Source organism: Melopsittacus undulatus, chromosome 2 (genome assembly GCF_012275295.1).
Source record: "Melopsittacus undulatus isolate bMelUnd1 chromosome 2, bMelUnd1.mat.Z, whole genome shotgun sequence".
In the NCBI taxonomy this organism is placed as follows: domain Eukaryota; kingdom Metazoa; phylum Chordata; class Aves; order Psittaciformes; family Psittaculidae; genus Melopsittacus; species Melopsittacus undulatus.
Genome location: NC_047528.1, coordinates 74589166 through 74616521, shown reverse-complemented (window position 1 = coordinate 74616521; position 27356 = coordinate 74589166). Strand labels below are relative to the sequence as shown.

General features: G+C 39.2%; 1 protein-coding gene across 1 annotated transcript in view; it reads right to left on the bottom strand.

The window, feature by feature from the left end:
- The window catches only part of FRMPD4 (FERM and PDZ domain containing 4), a 295170-nt gene that overhangs the window by 90614 nt on the left and 177200 nt on the right, over positions 1-27356 (bottom strand). Inside the window, exon 2 of the mRNA XM_031051118.2 lies at positions 26233-26349. Coding sequence (XP_030906978.2) covers positions 26233-26349 — 117 coding nt within the window. The remainder of the gene's footprint in view (positions 1-26232; positions 26350-27356) is intronic.

Below are 27356 nucleotides of genomic sequence, written 5' to 3'. Positions count from 1 at the left end.
AAGATGGAGCTTTCCATACACCCCTCTGAAAGCTTTTGGGTGGATGAAGAGTCTACACCCCTTTGCTCTGCACCCCACAGTACTACAAATGATTTGCTTATTTTCACATATCAAAAGTGAAAAATGCCACAACCCTGCTCAAAATAATAACAAGCAGACAGCCATATTTTGATCTCCTCTTTAATACGACTGATAGGTAACCAGAAGGCATTTTCTGCCTCAGTGACAAGGGTTAACTGCCACAGAAAAGTCCTGCTGATCTGCTCATGTTTATCAGAAGCATGGTATAACTAACTCATCACAAGACTAAATGCAGGGCCAACGCATGCCTGTGTATCTTAGTGGAATTTCTAAGAGGCTTCTAAGCAACTTCAAAGCAATAATTCATTATAACAATAAGGTGCCAAGCAGGATACAGTGGCACATAAATAAAGCTCGAGAACAAGGCTATTCACTCTCTCTTTCCTATTCAGAAGATAAATCTCTCCTTTAAGTATACCTTCCCCTGTGAGCACTGTTGCTCTTACCTGCCAAAGCTTTCCATTGACAGGCATCACCTCTGTGGCTGGCCACAGTAGCTGTGGGCTGCCATGCAATTTTTAATGAATGCAAAGCCTCGAGCAGCTTTATAATAACACTACACATCATACATTTTGGAGAATTCAATGACAACAGAGTGCACCTTTACAAGTTTACACAGCATGTGTTTAAAGTATCCTTTATCAAGCCTTGAAAGCAAATAATTTCTTTAAGATGGGTTCTCTAGGAAACAGAAACTCTCCTTTGAAAAAAAAAATAGCTTCAGCCAGCTGGATTACTGACAAAAATGGATATTCAGATATAGTGAAAACTGAAAATGGAGTTACACTAAGAAGTGTTTTCCATGCACTCCCTCATTTTTCATTCCTCAGGTATTTCTCAACAGATAACCAGTCTTCTTCTGGAAATAGACTAAAAGACTTCCAGTATCTCCTACATCCCTGTTATGTATTTCCAAATAATATGCAAGCAATATTGGCCTAGAACATTTCTGTCACTATAGCAATACTAATACATTAATTATGCCAGAGGCTGTTTCCTGGCACCAAGAACAAGTGGCACAGAACAGCCTGTGCCAACATCATTATTGCACTGTAGTTCTCACTGTAGCTCTCTTAACCTCCACGACACAAGGTACCATGCCCAAAAGCCTTGTGAGAAGAGACAACAGCATATGCCAAATCCCAACCTATGACCAGAATTTATCTGGGAAGTTTTAAGTGGCACATGCACAAGCATGTTGAGGAACATTCTACTAATTTAGCTGTATGGTCCTGCCAAGTTCTCTTCCCTGGAAACATCATGTGACACTGCTTAATTTGCAGAGGGTACCAACTCAGTAGTGACTGGACTTTGTGTTACTGATCACAGCCATCTGGATTCAGACATTTTTCCATCCACTTTACTTGTCTAACTCTTACTTCATTTTCTTGTCTGTGAGGATGTTATGTGAGACTGTCAAAAGGCTCACTAAAGTTGATGTCAACAACATTCACTGCTCTCCCTTCATCCATCAAGTCAGTCTCACATAGTTTTAGAATGCTGTCCTGTTGCACAGCATGATTTCCCCCTGTAAACCCATGCAACTAATTGCATCACCGTCTTGTCTTTTGTGTGCACAAAAATAATTTCTATGATTAGTTGCTCCACCACCTTCCAAGTGATCAAAGTAAGGCCTGGAGTTTCCCAGATCCTCCTTTTTGTCCTGCTGGAAGGCAGGAGTCATACTTGTTTTTTTCCCACATCCATAAAAGCATCTCCTCTTGATGGCTCGTTGATCACCTGTGCCATAAAACCTTTGCTTTGTTTTGCACACCAGCAAGTATCAGGGTGGTTCACATCCCTCACGAGGACCAGTGTGTGTGAATGTGAGGCTACTTACAGTTGTCTCATCTTCTTCTTCCTGATCAGGTGGCCTACAGTAGACTCACAAAAGCACCACCCATGTTGATTTACCTGCCAGTCCTAACCTACAAGCTCTAAGCTGGCTCCCTGCCCCACAATCCCTACAGCAGAGCTCCCTGCTTCCTAGCTGCTGCTCCACATAAAAAATGACCCCTCCTCCTTGCCTTCCCAGCCTGCCCTTCCCAAAGAACTTATATTCCTCCACTGCAGCACTCCAGGTGTGTGAGCTATCCCAACATATCTCCCTCACCCCAGTGAGGTTATAGTCCTGTACTGCACAAAGAATACACACATACATTCCTCCTATTTGTTTCCCCTGCTGTTGGAATTAGTGTGGGTGAGTTTCAAAGAAATACCTAAGGTGCTGATTCCCCAGAAAGGGCATAAGAACTTTCCACATAAGGGTTGTCCTTCAGGCACTATTTTTTACACTCCTATGCACTTCAGGTGATTCCATTTAAACTTCATGTTGCTGATTGCCATGGCCCTTCTGTTTCTATCACCCTGGGCCCCTGACAAGCCTGCCACATCCACCACTCCAACTGTTGAGGAATATCCCCTATCTTTTCTCCTTTAAAGTTTTCTTACCAGGTTGACCAGCCAAGTATTCTTTGACTTTCTCCCTAAGCATCTGCTTCTAGATACTGTCCAGTATCAGATGTAAGAACATAGGCTGGACAAACTTCTGATCTGAGCCAGCAAAGTTGTACTTATGGTCTCACTTCAATGCACAGGTAAGCATAATAAAGATTTTTTTAATTTTTTTTTTCTAGGCAAAACCTGAAGCTTATATTGCATAAATCCTTCTCATACCAAATGTAAAAATGACTAATTTATAACACTGATTCATTACTTTTTCCTATACAGCTTTATTATGTATATGCTAAACACAGGAGCAAGCAGATAAAGAATGCTCTCTGCTGTTCTATTAAATGCCTTTGGGCAATCTATAATGGAAACAGAGAGATTTCATGCTTCTGCTCACAGGTGTTGGGTAATAAAAGAACTCAGGTTAAAAAAAAAAATCTACTTGTTATTTCTAAATATATCCTTGCTACAAATGCAAAGCATTAGTATACTATATATAACATATATATACATTTGTATATAACATTTTCATCTCTAACCTTAGACACACATTTTTAAAATAGCTTGTATTACTCTGAATATGGTAAATAACACAGCCTGAAGTACTTTTATAAAATAAACTGCTCATTTTATGCCAAGCAATGATTTGTAATAAGTTGGTTGTATAGTTAACTCCCTCAAAGGAAGGCTAGGCTTTCTGTGTATGTGTGTGTATATATATATATGTATATATACACACACACATAAATATGTATATGTATCACTATGAGTCAAATACGGGATATAAGACTTCATTTCCAAAACACTATACCCCTAAATGAAAGACATGACGCTAGCAACAGAAAGCAATGGTATGTGTAAGCCATTAGCTATATACTTGGACCCAGAACAGAAAAAAATAATAACTATTATCACTATTGTTCATGTTTATCTCAATTAAGATATGCTCAACCACAGGTCAAGATTTTTCAAATGCCTAGGGCTGAGTGCTTGTTTTCTCAGGATAAACACTAAACACTTCACACTTTCACAAGCTCTGAACCACCCTGTTTGAGGCTTTATAGGACATACAAAATTTGTGGTTACTTAAAAAAAACCACTTATTGAATGTGAAAAATGATGACATAATAAAGTGTTTGGGGTAAAATTTATGCAAAATTAATTTTGAAAAAATATTTTGGGGGTATAAATGGACTAAATAATTGAGCTAGAAGCAATTTTGCATGAGAAATTAAAAACAAGATCTTTTCATGAAACTCGGTAGAAGGTTTATTGAAATAAACTATGGTGTGCTGCAAGGTAGTTAATTTTTATAACTTCAGTTTAATCATTTCAGACTCCTCTCTTCAGTCTAAAAGGTGGGGGTTTGTCACACTTCACTGAATGGAGAAATTATTATTTAATCTCCAAAAAGAGCTTTCAAATAAATATGAAGACCAAGTGCTTATTCTGTAGCACAGAAGGTTTCTCTAGAGGCCAGAAAAGATCTTACTGCGTTTTCACATTTGCTACATGTGTGCAACACTGTTTTTTTCTTGATTTATCAGTATCCATAGTGATACAGCTGCTCTCACTTTCTCATATGCCCCATGGGAGAGTACAAAATAGAGGATAACCAGAATGCAATCCCTCAGTTTCTCCATAATACCAAAGTCCTGGAAAGCAATGAGCCAGTCCTGCTTTAACTGCTGTGGATTTTGGTACAGATTTTGATATTGCTAAAGTGTTGCCCTGGGATTCAACAGGAGGGGAGCTAAAAACATAAGATCATCAGAGGAGAAGAGTATCTAGGACTCAGACTGGACGCACTCCTGCCCAGGAGCAGGAGTCTCAGGACTAGAAAAAAACAGATATTTTTGAGCTTCCCAAGGTCTGAACACCAAGCAACTTCCCACAGTAGTAGAAGACTGACTGTTACCTGCTTAGCATAAGGCTGCATTGTAAAGTCCATCCTTAAGTCTCACCAAAACATTACCCACAGGCAAGCTGAAGCAAGGCCAAATGACTAATCTGAAGAGTGTCATGCTTGGTCCCACCTCTGCTTTAGCAAGCATTTCATTCCTGCTTAGGCAACAGGAAGCTATACCATCCTGACCTGGAATGCCAAGTGCTGAGTGACCTTGCACAGGGAACAGGAATCATGGGCTTACCTCATCAGGCAGAAAACAAATCTGGCCAACACGAAGACGTGAATCACCTTGAAAAGCAAACACAATTTCCAATATTCAGGCAGTTTTGTGAATTTAGCTCTGAATGGGCTATTTTGTCTAGAAGAAAGTGAATTTTGGAGTATTTATTCCTGGCAGGAAACAACCAGGAAAAGAAGAAACAGTAACACACCTTATATTTTACTTAATCCAAAATAGCAACCAAGCTGAAAAAACGATTATTCACACAATATAGCTTCAAGTTCTCATAGAATCATAGGATCATTTAGGTTGGAGAAGACCTTTAAGATTATCCTGTACAACAGTTAACCTAACACTGCCAATACCACCATTAAACCACATCCCTAAGCATCACATCCACATGTCTTCTAAATACCTCCATGGATGGTGACTCAACCACTTCCCTAGGTAGGCTGTTCCAATGTTTGACAACTCTTTCAGTGATTAAATGCTTCCTAATATCCAATCTAAACTGCCCCTGGCACAACTTGAGGTCGTTTCCTCTCGTCCTGTCACTTGTTAGTTTTCAGAAGAGACCAACACCCAGCTTGCTTCATCCTCCTATCAGGTATCTGTAGAGAGCGATAAGGTCCCCCCTCAGCCTCCTTTTCTCCAGGCTAAACGACCCCACTTTTCTCAGGCATTCCTCATCACACTTGTGCACTAGACCCTTCACCAGCTTCATTGCCCTTCTCTGGACCCAATCCAGCACATCAGTATCTCTCTTACAGTGAGTAGCCCAGGACTGAACACAGGATTCAAGGTGTGGGCTCATCAGTGTGAGTTCAGGGGGATGAGCCCTTCCCTAGTCCTGCTGGCCACACTGCTTCTGATACAGGCCAAGAGTACAAGATTAAGCCTCTTAACTGTAACAAAATATATGAGACTCTACCATGCAGAAAAGACTACTACATTACTAGAGAGTATTCCCACCAGAAGGCAGGCAAGGCAAAAAAATCTGAGTCCATCATAAAGAACAACTATCTATAAAAGTAAGCACTTGGGTACTGAGCTGTGAGAAGCTTGAAACTGGTTTCCAGCCAGTGAGCCTGGGTGCCAGGGGAAGTCCAGCTGCTGCATTGCAGGGCACAGCACAGCACAGCACAAATTTAATCTGCCCAGCTTCACATCAGCCTAAACTCGGTGCTGCCATAGCAGTATTTGTACCAGTATCTGAACCAGCTCATTTAAGCTGACTGGGATACACTGATCACAGGATTCACAGCAACAATTGCTGTGACAGCAGTGCAGGAAGATCCCTGTTTTTTGACTAGGTCTTTTTTCTTCCTGAGTCACAACTGTGACCTTGATCCAGCAAAATGACCTCATAACACACATAGCTAAGAGAAATGCATCAAGATCCCCATAATGAATTCAGCAGGCCTAATTAAGCAAAGTAGGTGCTCAATTATTTGTAGTTTGGCTTCTACTATGGGGCTGACAGAACACCCATTTGCATCCATAAACATTTAGATGTGGTTGATTGAAGAGCAAAACCAGAAAGGGTTCAGGCAGCAGTTTACCATTCACAAATACCCAAAACACACTTTGACTATTATCTCTGATTAAAAAGTAAAAATTAAATGCTTCCGTGACAGCTATGGACAAACACCACAGCATCAAGCCCTTTTCTACATTACTAAAACTAGGCAAGGATATTTTAAAGCTCAAGTGGCTAATGAAACAATGAAAGCACACAGAGGAAAAGAGAAGTTAAAAAAACCCAACTGTTCTAGGAGTCGTGAAACACTGCAATAATGCAACTCATGGGAGAGGCAATAGAGTAAAACAAGTGTTTTTGTGTCATCTCTGTTGGTGTAAATCAGCAGGACTTTACTGATGTTAATGAACCTAAGCTGACTTATAGCAGAGAATCTCACTCTTTATTTGCTATGACGACGACTAATGTCTAAATTCCAAAACAGATTTTATGCAATTAAAGGTCTATAATAACATACAACACAAATGTAGTCTGTGCAGCAGAGCTGTACTCTTGTATTTATCTTGTGGTCTCATAGTGCCAGTGGCATTAGTATAGATAATTAAAATATTAATAACTTCTCTGTGAAAGGTAGCAACACAATATTAAATGAATACTCTGGAGCTAACTACCAGCACCAACCTTTCAGGACAACAAAATACTATAATTTTATAAGGCAGATTTTGATTCAGTTATCAAGTTTTGCAAAATTTAACTCATGACTCTCCTGAACTCTCCTAATGTTTTAATAATGTAGACTATATATCTGTTTATAGCACATAGTATGTGTTTTGGATATTTGACAATGTAAAATATTAACACCTATGCTGCAAACTTAATGCTCTTATCCATCTGACAAGCATAAATACAGAAAACATACAAGCAAAGAATGTGTAATAAAACTAGACAGCATCCAGACCAAGATTTAAGGAAAGAAATTCTGCAGAACATAGCAAGGATTAAAGGTCATAACTGAACCATGAGTCAATGCCACTGTGCTGCAAAAAAATTATAGATGTCATTTGTCACTTACTCTTTCCTCCACCTTTACCCATCCCAAGTCTTTGTCAGATCAATTCTTTTCCACCTAATCCTCCTTCTCTCTTGTTTTCTAGTGACTGTCTCGTACTCAGGTAACCCAAGTGTTGCCATTTACACTAGTTCTTCCTCAAATTGTTTTGTCCCTAGTCTTTCCTAGTTTCCTTGGCAGTTCTCTGTTCTGAAGCCTAGCAGTTATTATCAGTGCACTTCTTTGTAGCCATGCAATTTTTTGGGTGCACTGCATGGATGCTCTTTTGGAGATTTTAGTTTCCACTTTCTAGTCAGCATGGCATGGCAATTTCTAAAATTTTCAGAAGACTCTTAACATTGGGGAACTTCGCTGCAACATCAGAAATTACTTCCTTGGCTGAAAGGTGATGTGTGGATCATCTTAAAAACATCTGTCTCAAAGACTGGGAACCAAGCTTTGTAACGAACTTTGACAAAACAGCTTCTATTTACCCAAGAAAGAGATTATATTTTTCAAAATACCAATTAAGTCTCAGAAAAGTGAGGGGAACAAAAAATTTCAGCTCAAAGACAGCATGGTAAAATTACAAATAGCTAAAAAGGGTCAGAAGATGCGAGGTAGTCAACAGCCCTTGTAAAGGGAATGAGACAAAGCAGAGCCTGGTAATTTCATTGTACTTTTTCTGAGACAGTGTATCATACATAAAGCAGTATATTTCCTCAGAAATGTACGTTTTCTGATCTGGCTTTGAAAGCCATTTTCATTTGCTGGCTTATATATAATAAAATAAAAATATAATATTTTTATTATAAATAAAAATATTAGAATTCCTGAAGTACTGTTAGAAATTATTCAAATAGTTACAATGCAAAATCAGAATTCAAACCTCACTGAAAAAAAGGAGAACAAAACCTTTGTTCTAACTTATATTGTGACACCTTTTATTCCCAGAATTTGAAATTGACACCTCCTGGGGCTACACAGTAAACACATTAACTTCAGTTTTCATAATGGATCATTTGTAGTTTCTTTTTTTAATGGGCAAAGAGGTTGTGGTTCAGTTAATTGACCATGAAAAACCACTGGGCATGTCAAGAGAAACAGCTGGCTGTTTCTGACACAGAGTGAGAAGTGCCAGAAGTTACGGAGAGTATGGTAAGGGCTAGCTGGGTTTCATGGACAGGTGAGGGGAGCCATGAGAAAGATAAACATGTTGGAGGAGAGCCCTGCTAGCCCTGTGGAACTGAACTCACAAGGCCAACCGTGCCAAGGGGATTGTATCAGTCTTACATATAAGGCTAACACAATCTAGGTGATGGCGGCACCAACACCAATTTAGCTGCAAATGTCATGGTAGTGAAATCATTGAGGAAAAGTAATCAGGACTGCAACACTGGAGAAACTGGGGCCAAGAGTCTGATGTGTGGAAGACCATACATGTGAATCAGCTACTAAAGGAAACCATTCAGAAAGCCAACCATATGCTTATATGCATCAAAAGAAGTGTGACCAGCAGGTTGAGGGAGGTGATCCTGCCCCTCTACTCTGCTCTAATGAGACCCCCCTGGAGTATTGTGTGCAGTTCTGGTGTCCTCAACATAAGACAACATGGAACTGTTGGAACAAGTCCAGAGGAGGGCCATGAGGATGATCAGGGGACTGGAGCACCTCCTGTATGAAGATAGGCTGAGAAAGTTGGGGCTGTTCAGCCTGTAGAAGAAAAGGCTGCGTGAAGACCTCATAGCAGCCTTCCAGTATCTGAAAGGGGGCTACAAGGATGCCAGAGAGAAACTCTTCATAAGGAACTGTAGTGACAGGACAAGGAGTAATGGGTTAAAACTTAAACAAGGGAGATTTAGGTTAGGTATTAGGAATGAATTCTTTACTGTAGGGATGGTGAGACACTGGAACAGGTTGCCCAAAGAAGCTGTGGCTGCTCCATCCCTGGAAGCATTCAAGGCCAGGTTTTGTGCAACCTGGTCTAGTGAAAGGTGTTCCTGTCCATGGCAAGAGGGGTTGGAACTGGATGATCTTAAGGTCCTTCCCAACCCTAACCATTGTATGATTTCCACACATACCTGGGAAGGTTGTGTGAGCATGCATATGCATGACCCTACAGTAAGCACCCTAATCTGCTGATGCATAAGAACATGATCAAGTTATTTGTACAGCTCTTGTTTATGTGTGTGCTGTTTGTGTTGATGTGGTACCTGTAAAGGCACTGGTTGTCAGTATGTGTGACTGTCTCTTGTGGTTGCCTGTGTCTGTACAGAGCACGCATGTATGCATGCATGGGGATTGCACGCTCAGCTTCACTGGGAACTGGACCTGTGGATCAGGAGCTGCAGTAGCCTGGGACCAGAATGGGAGGAATCTCCGTTGAACTACATGGGCACTGACTTACCCTCTCTTAAAGCATCTTCTGCATTTGACTAGCATTATTTCAGTTGTGCTACTTTAAGTGAAACAGTAACGTATAAAGTGTATGGGATAAGAATGAAAATGTCTAAGAACTCATAAAGAGTATTAGTATTCTATACATTAGGATAAGGAGTTAAAGAAGACATTGGCCCAGTTGGTCTGGTGCAGCATGTAAAATATACACCAGAACATGCTGACCATACATAGCTTATCTTGCTCCAATACCATCACTTGATTGACACTACTGTACATCTACACTTCCTTGAAATATGTTCTTAGAGCAGCTCTTCCTTGGTAGTTGTGGTAGGTACTGTAGGGCCTCTGATGCAACATCATAAAATCATAGAATTATAGAATAGTTAGGATTGGAAAGGACCTCAAGATCATCTAGTTCCAACCCCCCTGCCATGGGCAGGGACACCTCACACTAAACCATATCACCCAAGGTTTCATCCAACCTGGTCTTGAACACTGCCAGGCATGGAGCATTCACTACCTCCCTGGGCAACCCATTCCAGTGCCTCACCACCCTTACAGGAAAGAATTTCTTCCTTATATCCAATCTAAACTTCCCCTACTAAAGTTTGAACCCATTACCCCTTCTCCTATCACTACAGTCCCTAATGAATAGTCCCTCCCCAGCATCCCTGTAGGCCCCCTTCAGATACTGTAAGGCTGCTAAGTTGCTGGTGAGTGTGGTCATGGAAACCACTGTCTCTAACTGCCAAGAAAAGTATGCTATTCATACAGAATGCTGAAAATAAAATTCAGTCTTTAAAACAAACAAACCCACCAAACCGCAAACCCAACAACCTGCATGAAAGCAACATTGTAGTATTAGATGAAAGATCTTTGTTATTACACAAGATGCCTGAACTATGAAGGTTTTGGCATCTTGTGCTGTATGCACGCCAAATGAATTCAAATTGTTGTTTTCTGAGTCTCTGAAGAGCTGTCAAACTAGCACATTTCCAAAGCACTACCATTTATATTATTGGCAGTAAGTATACTCACTCAAAAAAGTCATAGCCCTTACATCGTTTAATATATTTACTATAGTTAAGCTGAAGTTCACATGAGCAACTGTATTCCCTAAATGGTGCTTCAAGAAAAAATGGTATCGGATAGTAGCAATTACTTTTTGATATAGGTGGGCAGAAAAGGACAGCCAATATATCCACATTAAATGAATAGCTCATCCTGGTTATTATCACACAACAATACAAAACTCAAAACTGCCAGAAAGAAATATTCCTTTAACTTGTCCTTATATTTGCAGCACACTTCAGTGGTTTTCTTTTTAATAAAATTAATGATAATGTCTGTTTTCCAGAGAAAGAAAAACATTTTGTTGATATCGTGTATAAGCACTTAAGGAAAAAAATGTTTCCTCTCCTATCTTTCAATGAAAGCATTTTTTTTAATAGAGTTATAACTCATCATTCTGTGACAGCATTTAGAAAAGAATGTTTATACAGTTATCTAAAAGTCTGGTCAAATCATATCATCTCCCTGAATATCATCTCATTTAAGTACTCTTATTAACCATATGCTTTCTAAAACCACTGATCTTTATTCAATTTTTATGTGGTAATCTAAATTGCCTTGAGTAATCTGTCTAAAAGTAATAATTAAATGTGTTTCATTAATATCTACAAAAGGTTCCAAGGGTGTAGAGTGTACTAAAATCTCTTTTGCAAACGTGTTGCTCAGATTTCATTATCTACATGGTAAAGAAACAAGTGCCACTTGACTCAGAGGAAAATAGGAATAGAAAGGATCCAGCCTGCAATCATCTCCAAACCCTTGCTATTTCTATTTTACACTGTATCATATAAACTGTACCAAATAAACTCTTTTAAATATTTACCAATGACCAGTGTAAACCCATTTGGGATTATTCAATCCAGCTCTATTACTGAAAGCTTGGAAACAAACTCCATTACTTTAATCTGTAAGAGTCTTCTCCCTTGCAACCTAATCGTATACTCCCTTTAGTTGTTTGCCACAAAATATATTTTGATTTAAATGCTGCTTTCTTTCTAGTGTTTTTTTCCTCTTGATCTTAGTTTTGCTGGATTAGAAAAATTTATGTCTTCTAGTTACGGTGATTTTTTCCCTCCCATGATCAGCCTAACAGTATTTTCTACATTTGTTACAGTTTGAATTCCCCCCTGCCCCGAAAGACATTTAGCTGCAATTAATAATACTTCCCTATCTTCACAATTGCATTTGCCAGTTACATGCCCAAATGACAACACATGGATGTCTCTCAGACATTCAACTAATAAATCATGATTCCTCTCCTCAGTGATTCTGAACACATATTTCTAGATCACTGGGGAGATTTTGCTAGTAATCTCCAATTGCATCTTTGAATTTTACTGTGTTGATATATGCTCTTTACACAGAGGTCCCCATTCTTCTTTTATATGGACAAAGCCACTTAAAGGTGTGCTAAGAATTTTCTTGTAAGGGCTAACTCGGGCTGAATTTATGCAAATCTCACTTCAGCACTCTAGCTTCTGATTTTCAAAAAAGCTTCCTACATTGGTCAATCCTTTCACATTTGTTGCTTTTTTGCAATGGCTTTACCGGTGCAGTTATTCAGCTAATGTTTTGCCCGGTTTTAAGGTGCATGAAACATCACTGTAAGATTTGAGATTTATAAACTAGAATATAAATCCAGATGAATAAACATGCCTTCTTTAAAAATGTAGCACACTTTTTACAATTCTTTCCTTATTATCAGCAAGAACCATTGTACAAATGAAGGAGATATATATGCATTTATATATGTACATATATGTGTGCACACACAACTCTATACCATGTTGAATCATGAAGCTGGTACTTTCATAAGGAATGAAACACACCTGGCTTTCTCTGCCTCCCTCTCTCCTCCATCTGAGTTTCTCTGCTAAGAATCTCCCTTAGTTTCATATATCTCCACACTTAGCTTTCCAGTAAAAATGATTGTCAGATTTGTTGAAAGTGGTGTCATGCAGCTGTTAGACCACCTGCACCCGCTGTCTTGAACAGATATACCAAAGTAATTTTAAAGCTGCAAAATCAGGTGCCAGTAGCAGCCAGGGAGATCAGTTTGAGTTGTTAAACTTACTTGAGAAGCCCAATAAATTTTCAGATAATCCATGCTGAGTTTTATGATAGCCTGAGAATGGCAGGCAGTCCGAGTTACTTAGAAGCTCCGTAGGGAATATTACACTGGTTGGCCAGTGCAAGCATATATTAGGTTTCTCTTCCACATAGCAGAAGCATCTGTGCTGCATTCTATGTAAATCTAGCTGAAGACTCTACAGAAAATCCCTTTCTAACATCAATATTTACATGAAAACATCATAATGACTTTCAAAGATAACACAACACTAATCCTGACAACACGTGGATTGGTTAGCTTTTTGATTTTTCATTGGACTGAAAAAAAAAACCACATGCCATTCTTCTGTTTAGTCACAGATTTGGGGACGAGAAGGTGCAGTAAATCCCCCCTTAAAAAAAATCTCTTAATCTTACTATACTTCCTCATTTCAATTAAAAATGAGAATAAAGTCAATGGGTTTCTAGCCTATGCTAATTAAAATATAATCACTGAGCACATGAGGACCCCAATTTTATATGGCAGAGTTTATGTGCTCCTGCAGTATAAACCCAAAGAAACAACAAATAAAACAGCCACCAACCCTGTGATTTTTTGAGCAAACTTGTCTAGAGGTTCAGCTGGTCAATTCTTTACATTTGAGCACAGAGTCAAATAACAGTAACAGTAAGCTAAGCTCTGCCTGGCTAACTTGTTTTAAGCTGACAGTTCCTGAGTGTGTGGACTTGTGATATCATTTGTTTTTAAGGATGTCAGGAAAACACCAGCTGATTCTGAGTACAGCTGCAGGAGAAGTAGCTTATGGAAAAGAACAAGCCAACTCAACTAAGCAGCTCTACAGAAATTCTTGTCCTGTCACTCTTCCTAATGGTGCCCAGACTTTCAGTGCAGGGCTCAATTGTCTATGCAAGTCACAAATCCATGGCTGAAAAAGCAGCTGTGCAGCAATTACATATTATGTTCAGGTGATAAGGTTCCTCCTTCAGGAACTGTATGCCTGAAGGCTCATGACATAAAAACAGCTGGTCCTATGATCCGCCCATTAGCTTGCGCTTGCTTTAATTAATTATAGTTGGGGAAACTAACACGACTGGTTTTAGCAGATTTTGAGGGTACTGAAGCTTGGGTTCCTCTGACCAGGTACTGTTCAATGCGTTTGGAAACTTCTGGCTACTCACTATGTGACGCTCTGGGGAGCCAAGTACTTTTCAAGACCTAGCCACAATTCTGGCTCATATTTGAAGGTACAGAAACCCCTATTTTTATTTTTAACTAAAAAGATTCCCAGCTGGAAAGTTGTGACTTTTCAGTGCAACACCGATGTTGAGCTAATCTTTTTGTGGTTTCCTTTTCTAAAGTAGACCATTAGCTCAAATTCCCTAGTACGCTGTTAAAATGGTGGAACTGCATTTTAATAGGATGCTAGCAAAGGAATCATCCAACAAAATCTCTAAATGTCATTACTATGAGCTGCCAGAATCAGCCCCTTGTGGCCCAGAACAAAATGTGTTTTATCAGTGTGGCTTTTGGCCAAGCCCCTGCTGTCCAGCTCAAGGCACTAACTGGATTAAACAAACACAATAAAACCAGCAGAAAACAAAAACGCTGTACAAAAGGGATTATAAATGCCATATAAAAGATGAAACAAACACAAAGTATCTCTTTAGACTACAGGTAAAATGCAGTTCCCACCTTATCAAGCCCAAGGACAGCACTGTCTAATGAAGTCTAAGAAAATGCCTCCTGCCTCTCACAAGCTGTTTCGTAAGAAACTTCTCCCATATATCCCTGAGCTATGTTTCATCAATATTTCACTACTTCTTCCTTCTACATTTGCTGGATGCTTACGCCAGGAGATAACTTTAACTTATCTTCTTAACTTCTGTATTTTTATATGATGAAAGAGTGCCACCATAAACAGATACTTTCTACACTCATTCCTACAAAATGTGCTCAGTATTCATCTCCTTCTTTAAGAACTTGCCAAATGCAATGATTTTTGGCTATAACTGCAGTATTTATCATGAATCTTTAACAAAGACTTTTCATTTTAAGATAAGAAAAAATGAATTGCATCTCAATGTGCACGGAAGACATTTTAACTTAAAGCTGACAAAACTGGATGCCAGAGAGCTAGTAAAATTGAAGCAATGTATTTTTGTAAGAACAGAGCTAAGAAACCTGTCTGTTTACACAGAGAAATCTAAGCTTATGCTTGAAATGAAGAGGGACTCAAAAGCATCAAAGACTATATAGACTCCTATAATCAAAACCAGACACCAAAATGGACTCAGACAGGTTTGGCAAGCTCTGATTCCCACAGAAAAGGTGCAGTTATGGACCCATATAACACTACATTTCTTAAAATATTTTCCAAGTAGCAGATCTGCTCTACAAGGGTGGAAAGTCCATTTTGCCACAAAGAATGAGAACAGCATGATCCCCAGACCAACCATTAAGCACTGGGAGGAAGCATACACCTTGATCTCAATATCTTATGAGCTTGAAATATTGACCAAATATTCAGAAAGCAGAGGTGTGACAGAGACTATCTGCCTAATACAGGATGAACAGCTATAAATTGTTTGCACATTGATGGCAGCTCATGTCCACTTCTTGCAGGTTGACAGAAAAGAGTGACACAAGACATCCTCATAAATTAGATCCCATGGAGAAAAGCAGCAGAGCCCAAAGCCATCATTAGGCATTCCTTGGATAGAAGGGTCCATTACTACAACATCCCCCGATCACACTAAACATTTGTTGATACACCAAAGGTAGGGAATAAGGCTCCCAATTTAGACCAGGTATTTCAGCTGTCTGCAACAGTAAGAGACCATACCACTGTTATCAGAATAGCTCTACTGCAACAAAATCAAAAGCCATTCTGAAAAAAGAAAAACAAACAAACCCTAAAAAAGCTGAAAACTTCACACACCAGCAGATTTGCATCTCTATATTTTTTATAAATACACAAGAAAAAGCTAGGAATAGAGCCAGAGGTAAGTAGAAATACACTAAGACTGATTAAAGCATCACCCTATGTTTTAAGTAAATATGAGTTCGTCTCTTAACACTGTAACTTTATATGTATATTACACATTAAGAAATGCTATTTTATAGCAAAGCTGCAAGTAACCATCTTGCCTATGTGAACCTAAGTTAACTTAAATGTTAAAAGTCAAATGGCATTATCGTTCTGTTCAGTCTCTTAAACTATGGGAAAGTTTTTCCATGCTATTTATATTCTAAATAATATGCCTTTCCAGGTTTTAATTAAAAAACTCTAAATAAATCCCATGAGCACACACTTATTATTATCTGTCTGCTGAGTTCCTATTTGTAATTCCAGCTAATTACTTCCCCTGTCAGGAAAATATTCTCTAAAGTCACAGGATGCCATACAAGTACCTCAATCTCTTTCATTTTTCATCTCCCAATGTTTGATACAGAAAATGTAAATTCATGTGGCTACTGCTATAAAAGTAAGAAACTTGAAATAATCTCTGCATTGTCAGCAGGTCTTTACCTTGTGTGCTTAATCCCTGTTACCATGGTGATATTTAATTGCACAGCCACAGAGTTTGATTGGTTTATTTTAAATTGAAGTTTTTCTGCGGAACAGCACAGGATCCTAGTGAACACTAGACAAATGACTTTCAAAATATTGCAGTGAGTCATATTGTTGTCAGTGACTAGATTAATTTGAGTTCAGTTAAACTATTTCTTCTCTTTAAGCTTATACATATATGACAACATACACAATATGAGGATTTTTAGCATTATACTTGGGCGCTGAGCGTTTTGAGTATAATTAGGCAGCATTTTATTGTAAGAAGGGCAATTAAAACCTAAGTGAAAATTAAAATTCAGTAGGTTTTTGTTGGTAGTATCATCTTGTCTTTCTAAAACAAATTACCTTGCTGTTCCACAAAAACAATTCAGACAAGAACCTTTTACAAAAGGCTTATATTTGATTTTCTTTATAGAAAACCATGAATATATTTATATGACAGAAATAAAGCCAAAAGGACAAATACAGCTTCTTCAGTGCTGGCTTTTGTGTACCTCATCATGCAGTTCCTTAGTATATAAATGACTGCTGGAAAGGCATTATCAATATGCCATTTCCTGGCACAGCATTAACATATCAGATAACTTGTTTTAAATTCAGTACATAAACTACGGTGACCTGGTGTACTTCAACTGTGTTATTTAAACAGCATCAATACATTGTGTTATTCTCACCCATTTTTGTTGCTCTACAATCCAGCTCCAGCACATTTCTTCTTAATGCCACCAGTGAAGCTCTGGGTGAAGTTTTCACCTACCCTTTGCTGTGAAAGGTCCCAGTTCCATCACAGAGTATCAGATACCTTTGTCTTACTTTCTTTTTCAAGCTTGTGGCCATTAGGGCCCCAGAATACAGCCTACAGGATTACTCTACCTTTTTGGTGTTTCAGGAGCTCTTTTCCCCTCTTTAATTTTAAGGAGTATCAACTAGCCTGGTTCTATTTTATAAGCAGAGACCCTCTGCACCATGTGAGCAGCATGTGAGCAGAGAAAAGAGTTGGAGCTTCTTACAAACTACTACCACTATCCCAACCACCTGCATGGCTTTGCAGCACCTGACAGTTTTAATCCCGATTCTGTAGGGACCACACTGTTTTACAAGAGAGATGTTTGAATAAGCAGGCTCTGACTGGGGCTATCGTTCTCACACAAACTGTTTATAAGAATTCATTTGTTCTACACTCCCAGGAGAAGCACACTGCTGTACTGAAGCAATGCTTCTACAGATGCATCTACATGCTGTAATGAAAAGAAGAGATATTGATATGCCATATGAAACATATACCCAGAAGCATGTAAGAGTAATAAGGATTTCATTTTCTCAGCTCTGTACATTGTGATGCTGGGTTAGGATACCTTTATTATTTTCTTTTCTTTTCTTCTCTTTTCTTTTCTTCTCTTTTCTTTTCTTTTCTTTTCTTTTCTTTTCTTTTCTTTTCTTTTCTTTTCTTTTCTTTTCTTTTCTTTTCTTTTCTTTTCTTTTCTTTTCTTTTCTTTTCTTTTCTTTTCCTTTATTATTTTATTTATTTTTTACAGGGTATGCTTCAGAAGTTTTATTTTGCTTCTAACCCACATGCAAACACACAAGAATAACAGCTTTCAGGATGCAATACTTCTCTGAATTTTATGGAGTCCCCATTCAGTTTGTGTTTGGAGAAAACACTGAGGACTAGATCAAAACGCTGACTTTACTGTAGGAGAGGTCCTACATGGCCCAAACAGTACATGGTTCCTTGTACTCCACCTAAGTACAATTAACTCCAGGCAGCCCAAGGCTAATGTCTGAGCAAAAGCTTCTTCTCTTCTGAGTAGTCTCGCCCACATTCATACCATCTCATATAACTTCACTCACCTTTCCAGTGTGAGGAATTAATCTTCCTGGTTCGGCAAGTGATGGTTGCACATTCGTGCAGAGAGGACTTGGAAAGGGCAAGGCAGGAGATAGGGAAGGGGCTAGCTCCTGAATTACTGCATACCAACCAGCTTAGGTACAGCTGCTTTACAATGAAATGAACGCTCAATTTTTTCCATGCTCTAGTTAAAATAGAATAGCCCCATAAATCAGCATCTCCTTGCTATTATTCCCTTCATTGTAACAATGATTTATCCCAGTCAATATTAACATAATTTTGTCTGTCATATTTATGCCTGCCATATTTATGGCTAGAGTAACAGTTCTCTGTGAAGGAAAGGCAACTGCTAAATCATTCTCTCTTTTGAGGAGGTTGAGGTGATTTAGCAAAACTTTCTTTTTCACCATATGCCTGAGTTGTCTCTAGGCAGACCACTGACATAAACAGGTTGCTATATAATTTTCCTTCTCTAATTATTCATGTTTGCTTTAAACAGTCACTTTTATTTGTGTGTCCCTGCTGCTGCTCATCTCTCCTAGCCCCACTCCCCCTTCCACCAAATGATCCCGTCCTTGAGCAGGTCAAACCCTTAGCAACAGAAAGCAAATTTGTATGCAGTCTGAAATGAGCATAGTAGCACTCTAATAGCACACTATTCATATCAACAATCTGCATTAGTGACAAGGGAATTAAAACCAAAAAAGAATAGGAAAAACAAGAATTGCCATACCAATCAGACCTGTTGTCCGCCTGCTCCAGTATCCTTTCTCTGACAGCACTCAGTACCCGCTTCAGAGGAAGGTGCAAGAAAGCTTGTAATTATAGAATAACCTGATTAATACAGGAAGTTTCGTCCTAGCCCTAGGCAGTCAGCAGCTGACTCACCCGCTTGTCTGAAATGTAAGATTTTATATCTGCTCTAATTTTTTTTTTAATCCTATGTAATTCAATAGTGAAGTCTCATTACAAATGTACATTGCAAATGTACATTTGGATTCTATGAAGCATTTTAGGCTTTCCTGTAACCTGTAGCTGAGAGTTATATTTGCTAATTATATAGGTTGTACTATTTTTGTCACTGTTCAACTGCCTGCTATTCAATCTCATTGGATGTCCCTTTTAGGGACGTGGGAATAAGTGGGCCAGAGAGCATGATTCCACTGCCTCTTCCCTTGGTGCCTCACCTGGGAGCAGAGATGCCTGAAGAGGCACAGAGCAGTCAGACTTTGGCTTAAAGCATTATCCTGGCATACAGAATGCCTTCATTCACATTCCTAACCTGAATCATAAGGAGAAGGAAATGAACCCTCTTTTTGACACCCTGCATAAGCACAAGTGCTCTCATGGAGGACGGAGCAGCAGCAGCAGCCGTGTTGCTTGCGTTTTTGCAAATGATACATAAATGCTCCAGTGACCCTAGTCAACACTGCTTCTGTACTCAGAGATGAAGGAATGTAATGCATTCAGTAAAGTGCTATATAACATCATATCTACAGGGCAGAAGAAGGTTCCTGTGGCTTCAAACTTTCATTACAGCCTTAGGTGCTAAGGTAGTCTTAAAGTACAAATAACAGCAGCTTTTTCAAAACCCAGGAATATGAACAACACAGCAACAACAAAGGCTTCCACTATATTCTATACCCTTTGGTTGTTTTCAGAACTTTCTGATGGAAGAAATTCCCTAGAAATATTCCAAGAAAGAACTAAACTGCCAATAGGCATGTACAACCTACAGCACACCTGCATAGGAAGGTTGAGGTAGGGCTAGACATACCAAGAGAAAATAAATAATAAATTAAAAAAGTCTGAATGGTCCAATCCTCTTCTGTGCTAATTTATTTTGAAGTAAACTGATTAGCAGGTTGTGAGCCTCAGTTTAGCATCTGGTATAAATTAGTGTCCCTTAATAAACAGTATGCTTGATTGATAGGTCATTAATATAATCAATGACTGTGTTCTGTCATTCACATTGCTGGCTAGCTGTGAGAACTGGGTGTACAAGGAGGACCACGCAGACCAGACAGAATGCAAGCACCATGCACAGAGGCACTCCACCTTTCAGAAAACATGAATGAGTTTCCTCTTCTAAGCACAGCAAACACTTAAAGAATAAGATGAAGACTGCCAAAGAAAATGTAGGTAAATATCTGAGTACAGAAGAATAACATGGCATTGGTGACATTGCTATATTATAAAGAAACATTGTCCAATGTATGCTTTGAGAATTTAGGATGTTGTGAGCTGCGCTAGCTACCAAAGAACACAAATGTTACCTCTGTTTTATGTATGGGTCAAAAGGTGACATTCAAGAATTCCATGTTTCACAAATAGCATAGCTGCTAAGCCACACAAGGACAACCAAAATGTAATGATTTCACAAGCCAAAAATCATGGAGCTGGTACTATACACAGTATAATATACCTGAGAGGAAGAAATAATTAAGTTTGCCCGATACCCCTGGAAGAAGTCTGGAATAATTTAGTGTTACTGAACACAAAAGCACCAGTGAAAAACAACAGCAGGCTCTCAAGAGATCAAAATATTTTATGACATGTTTCCACCTGTGTACCAAACACGCCATTCTAACATAACAAGATTCAGAAAGACTTCTGACGAGCAGGTCTCTCCCAGCTCTGCTGTGCACTCTGGAGACTGACTTGTGGTTTCAAGCCAAGCAGTAATGCTGCAGGCTTTGACCTTTGGGTGTGCTTCTTTTTATTTCTTCTCTGGAATCACAGCTGTTTGCTCAGTTTGTTCCAGACTGCAACACAGAAGCAAGCAAATATGCATGAAGTACATGCAGATGGTCAGAGTCCTTGGAGTGAAAGTGGAAGCCAACCAGACTGGTAACAAGAACCAACCCTTTCATCCTCTCCGAGGCAACAAATAGGAAGAGTTAAAAGTAAACACAATCAATAGCATGTCTTGAAAACAAGGATATAGCAATAAGCTGACCTAACAGACCCCTCTGAAATAGTAATACTGCAATAACTAACTCACCTTACCGGGACCACTGTTGCTTTGAGTCCACATGGGAAGGCCTGTATTTGCTTTCTGTTAATCTGACTTCACATTCTTTGGTCTTTATTCAAAATGTAGAATCACAGAATGGTTTGGGTTGGAAGGGACTTTAAAGAATATCTAGTTCCAACCCCTCTGCCACAGGCAGGGACACCTTTCATTAGACCAGGTTGCTCAAAGCCCCATCGATCTGGCCTTGAACATTTCCAGTGATGGGGCATCTACTACATCTCTGAGGAGCTTGTTCCAGTATCTTACCACCCTCATAGTAAAGAATTTCTTCCTAATATATAATCTAAATCTACTCTCTTCCAGCATAAAGCTATTCCCCCTTGTCCTATCACCACATGCCCTTCTTGTAGACCTCTTTTAGGTACTGGAAGCTGCTATGAGGTCTCCACACAGCCTTCTCCAGATTGAACAACCCCAACTATCTCAGCCTGTCTCCACAGGAGAGGTGCTCCAGCCCTCTGATCATCTTCTTGGCCTTCCTCTGGACTTGCTCCAACAGTTCCATGCCCTTCTTGTGTTGGGCCCCAGAGCTGGATGCAGTACTCCAGGTGGGGTCTCAGGAGAGCAGAGGTGATGGGGAAAATCATCCCACTCAGCCTGCTGGTCACACTCCTTTTGATGCAGCCCAGGACTCAGATGGCTTTTTGGCCTGCAACCGCACACTGTTGGGTCATGTCAAGCTTCTCATCAACCAATGCTTTCAAGTCTTTCTCCTCAGAGCTGCTCTCAATCCATACTCTGCCCAGCCTGTATGACAGAAGCCACATCTACAAAAATACCAAAGTACCTCATGCCTTAGGAATTAAATAAGAATGTGAATCAAAGGGGTATGATTTTTCATGGCAGCAGTGTTACTTCAACTTGAATCTTTGACTGCAGTTATAGGGCAGCTCAAGCCAACACAAGTCTATTGCAACCCTGTCCCCACACTAGTCAGCTATTTCAGTGTGTCAGCAATGCTCCTCATCACCTGGCATTAGCCGTGCTCCAAAAAGAAGGCTGGTTCAGCTGACCTATAGAGGTTTTTTCCATGCAAAACTGTTCTGCGACATTATCAGACCTTGCAGAGAACTGGCTCAGGGAGATGAACTGACACAAAATTCATTGCTTTCTCTGTAGGACTGATTTTTCACTAGCTTTTGCCAGTTTATTTCCCTCTGTCAACTCCTCTCCAACCCTGACAAGCAGCAAGACTGACACAAGCGAAAGGGCAAAAATGTACAGGTCCAAAAATCAGTAAGATCATAGCGGTAGCAACTTTGGAGCTGAAATTGCTATAAGGATAAACCGTTTGTGGACAAAGTCAGCCAAAACCTTCCTGCTTCCCATGCTACCCCCCTGAAACCCCATATTCACACCAAATACATTTCTAGTAAGTGTCATGTTTGTATTCAAATTAGCATTATAGAAGTTTCTCATATTCATATACTACACAGTGTATATAATGAATGCAAAGAAAATAGGAAATTATTATAGATACACTGCAAACTATTTCATACTGAAGTCCAGCTTAATACAGCTTGTTCAGTACAGATACACACCGGAAGAATGCTAGATGACTGCTGTCCTCCCATATTGAAATCTATTACTTATAAGGCTATTTCAACTAAAAGTGACAAGTTAAAAAGGACTGGGTAAAGTTCTTAAACTTTCATTTACCATGGCCTAAACCTATGAAAACGTACTGTAGAGGTCTTCAAAGTGATCCCAGTTGTGCCATCTGTATAGAAGAGATAATGAATTGATAGCAACATCTGAAAATATTTGGATAAAAGGCTTTTCTCGCACTTTTACAAAAGTGCTGCCTAGCAGTGGAAGCTGCCCCTGATTAACCCAGGCCACAGGGCTTTGAGAGATTTGAAGGAAACCAAATTTGCTTCAGCAGAAAGAATAAACATCTCTTCCCATTCACGCCTTAAAGCATTTGCACCGACACCATATAATTACTTGTCATTTCACTAAAAGATTCTCCTGGATTCTCTATTCCTCCCACAATTTCAAAATTACAATATGTCTGCTTGCAGTTGAATGGTTATGTACATATGGCACTAAGTAAATTATTTAACTAAAAAGCAGTTAATGTTGCTATGAATTATGTTATTTGCTTGTACAGAACTCATATGCACATTTCATTGTGGTAATACCTGGTTTATACATCTTTAATCAAAACCAAATGAAGGATTTGAATTGCTTTTTCTCCTTCAGTGTGATGCAATTTGTTAATCTGTATGGTTATAAAAAGCCTTGGAGACAATATGAAACGTTATCTTGCTGATCCCTCTCATGTCTTTATTGACATAACTGTCAACTATCTTCTCACTATTTCATTCCTAAAATCTGGGAGTGAAAAATGAAGGAAAGAAAATCAAATTCTGTTTTAATTTGTGTAGTCTCATGCAGTATTTGCAAAAGCAGTCTTTTCAAAGCCAGAGAGGGCTTCTCATTGGCCAAGGAAGAGGCACTGTAAGGACAGGTACTATATACCTCTATAGAGAAATGACTGAAAAAGTCACTAGGAGTATTTGGTCTTTGGTCATTTTTCTGAAACAAAGATACATACCATATAAGTATCCGTTCACACTGTAGTAGCTACTGGGGCTAGTTCACTAGTACCAGTGGATTATTGGTAATTTGGTGCAGCAGTACATGGTTCCAAAAATGGTTGTCTAATTTTGTTCAGTTTCTGAAGGTACGGGCTTTTACTGCATCCCAGAACACTGTCTAATGCAAGATGCATTACTACCGTGGAGACATAGCTGCTGCATGTGTTACAGCCAATGCTGTTGCCTTGAAACATTTGATATTAGAATATGTACTATAACTCACACAATGTGTATGTACGTAGCATTGTTCAACTTACACCTAAGACTGCTTAGTGGGTAAGAAAGTCTGGCACAAAATATCAAAGTCTTCTGTAGATCAGCTTCCTCAGAGGTCTTGTTCTCTTTACCCTTTAAGCAGCCTGTTTTTTTCCCCTAATAGTCTACAATCCTCATGCATAGAAAAATGGAAGAAAGATCAGGGCCACAAACATAACAGAAAGCAAGCACCTTATTAAAGCACAGGAAAAAAAAAACAACCACCACAACAGAACAACAACAGCAACAAGAAGCCTAACATTACTTCATGCATAATTTGGCACTGCCTGGTATGGATTTATGTTCCTGAGAGACACAGTTCTCTGCATTTAAGAGAGGGATGTGGCACTTTAAGATACTAAAAGGCAATCCAAAAAATAAACAAAATAATCATTAGCTACTGAGAGTTAGAAAACACTCTCAAATTGCAAAATTAATGAGTACTAATTCACTGCATTTTGTAAGCCACAGCTGTTTATAGCTACACAACAAGTGCAGCATCCCATTATGTGACCAGTGAGAAAAGAGGAGAAATCAAATGTGGTGCCTGTCCTCAGAAGCAGGATATTATTTTTGTTAAATGAATTGCAGTCACACAGAGGAGAACACAGAATCATAGACTGGCTTGGATAGGCAAGGACCTTAAGATCATCTAGCTCCAGCCCCCTGCTATAGACAGGGATGCCTCACACTAGACCATGTCATTCAAGGCTCTGTCCAACCTGGCCTTGAACACCGACAGGGATGGAGCATTTACTACTTCTTTTGGCATACCAACAGTCTGCAGAAAAAATGGACACCCAAGGTGCGCAGGTCCCTTCACTAACTGGAGTAACAAAAGCAGCAGAGTCACATCTGCACAGTACTTTGGAGACTCATTTATACTTCTTGAAAAACTTAACTAGTTCAGGCAGATAACTTATGCTCATACAGCTATATTGTGCCTTGGTATTCAGCTTCACATTGTCCAGCGCTGCCCCCATTGTTTTACAGACATGTAAAACATGAAAAATACTTGTTCAAGGAAGAAAACAACATTTCAGTGTCAGCTTTTGAGCCCTCATTAACCCAAACAACTTGCTCCAATTTGGACAGGTCTGAAATCACTCTAGATCTTGAAAGCCTGCAGAACAGAACACCAAACGACTACAGATGTTACTTTGGCTCTAAAAGCAAATGTCTTCTAGAAAGCCAAGGTACACACCATGGGCAAAATGGGGAGGAAAATAAAGCAGAGTAAGAGGGATCATCCTTCTTATGTTGCACAATTCTGATTTTCCAGATTAAGAATCTTGACTGATTTAAGGGATTTTGATAGTCGAGTTAAAATAAGTCTGATCCTTCCACTCTGTGTTAAAAGAAAGAATTGTAATTCTTACCCAGAACTTTTTTAAGCACCTACAAACTTCTAACCAGACTGAAAAATATAAAAATGAAGAAAAAAAAATAAATAAAGCCTAACCTTTCACATGAGCAGAATCAAAATGTTAGCCTTAAAAATGGGATGTAAACTAAAGCATCTAATGCTGCAAAATCAGCCAATGGTTCTGCTGACTCACCACCATTACCCCTTTTTAGTGAAGACATTCCAAAACCATGTAAGAGTATATCTGTTAACACAGCAAGCTGTATTTTATCCAAGCCACTTGAAGGCATTTTAAAGAATAATTATGCACAGTTTTCACTGGGGAAGGAAAAGGTAATTTTGTTTGCTATCACATCATCCTCATTGACATCTATTTTGCAAACCTTTACATTCAGAGCTAAAGGACTTTGGGAAATAAAAGAATTGGAATATTTACTATACAAGATGAATATATACACTTTCTTATTACCACTATAATGAATATATTAGATAAACTAAAAAAGCTTTGGCAGAGATGAAGAAGAATTGTTGATCTCAGTCAGAACTGACCTTGTGCTTTGTTCCTTAAACATGGAATTTTTGGTTTTATTTTTTTATTAATGACATTTGTTGCAATTCCTTGATGAATTACAGGTCCCTATATTATCAGTGCTTTCTTGGAGAAATGAAATGACCAAGTACCAAAACAAGGCACAGTAAAGTACAGTCAGAGCTCTCTGTGGGTGATAAATCAAAATAGTTGAACTCCATAAGGCTGAAGCATGAATTAGGATTCCATAGAGGAGCTCTGAGTCAAGAGCAAGAGCTGCCCACTTACTTGATGAAGTAGTCTCTTCCATCTCTGTTTGCCGTCATCTCCCATCCATAAGGTGTCCCCTGGTTCAAGCTCCAGGTCCCTGAAGAGTGAGGCCACGCTGAAGACTTGTTCCTGTGGCTGTAGTTTTTGGGAGGAAGAGAGAAAATATATAATAAATTAAGGGTCTGTGGAATTTATTCTTCCAATTTACTTCTTTCACATCATTCATTTGGCATCCAAATACTTACGCAGCTGTGAAACATACAGCCAAAACCCAGGCAAGGGAAAACAGGTTAGCAGGTCTTCTTACATTTGTAATATTCGTCCAGTCAGTGGAAAGATAAACTGTCATTTCTAACAAACTTGAATTCAAGCCTTTGCCTGGTAAATCTGTCATACCCCATCAGTCCCACATCCAAAATACTAATTTTCAGTAGTTTTTAGTACAAGGGACAGGGAGCATTTTCATTCATCACCACCCCCTGCTCAAGTGCCAGCTGTCAGTACAGTTTTAGCAAAAATTCCAAGAAACTAAACCAAACCAAACAATGCAGCACATGGCTGCAGATCACACACATGGTGTACCACATGAGAAGGAACATCAACACCCACTCTCAATTCTGAGAGGCACACTTCTGCATATGGATGCTAAATTGATTCCATATGCAGATGTTGTTGCACTTGATCAATATTCATTAAGCTCTTTCTCCAAATAACTTTTAATAAATCTGCAGTATTTCTGAGCTCGCACACTTTTCATACATACACCACTGCTTGAGCATGCTTCTGCTAGTATTCCCAACCCCCAAGCAAGAGCCAAGTCCTACCATCTTGAATAATGGAGTAGCATACATAGCTCATGGAACTATGAGAGAGCGAGCCAGCAGCACTACCAAGGGACACTATTTCTCTATTAGATCTGAAACATGTTGTGAGGTGCCATCTACTGACCCCATACACAAAAAAAAAATAGACTTAACAAGAATCCCCCATAGTTTCCAATAGGAAACCCAAACTTTTGCACTGATATTTTACCCCTCACTTGCAGGAATGAAGCTAGATATTACTGCACATTCCCACTTCCTGCTGTGGGACTTAGAGGTAGAGAAGGCAAAAGTTAAGTCTTTCAGGAAAGTTAATCAAGT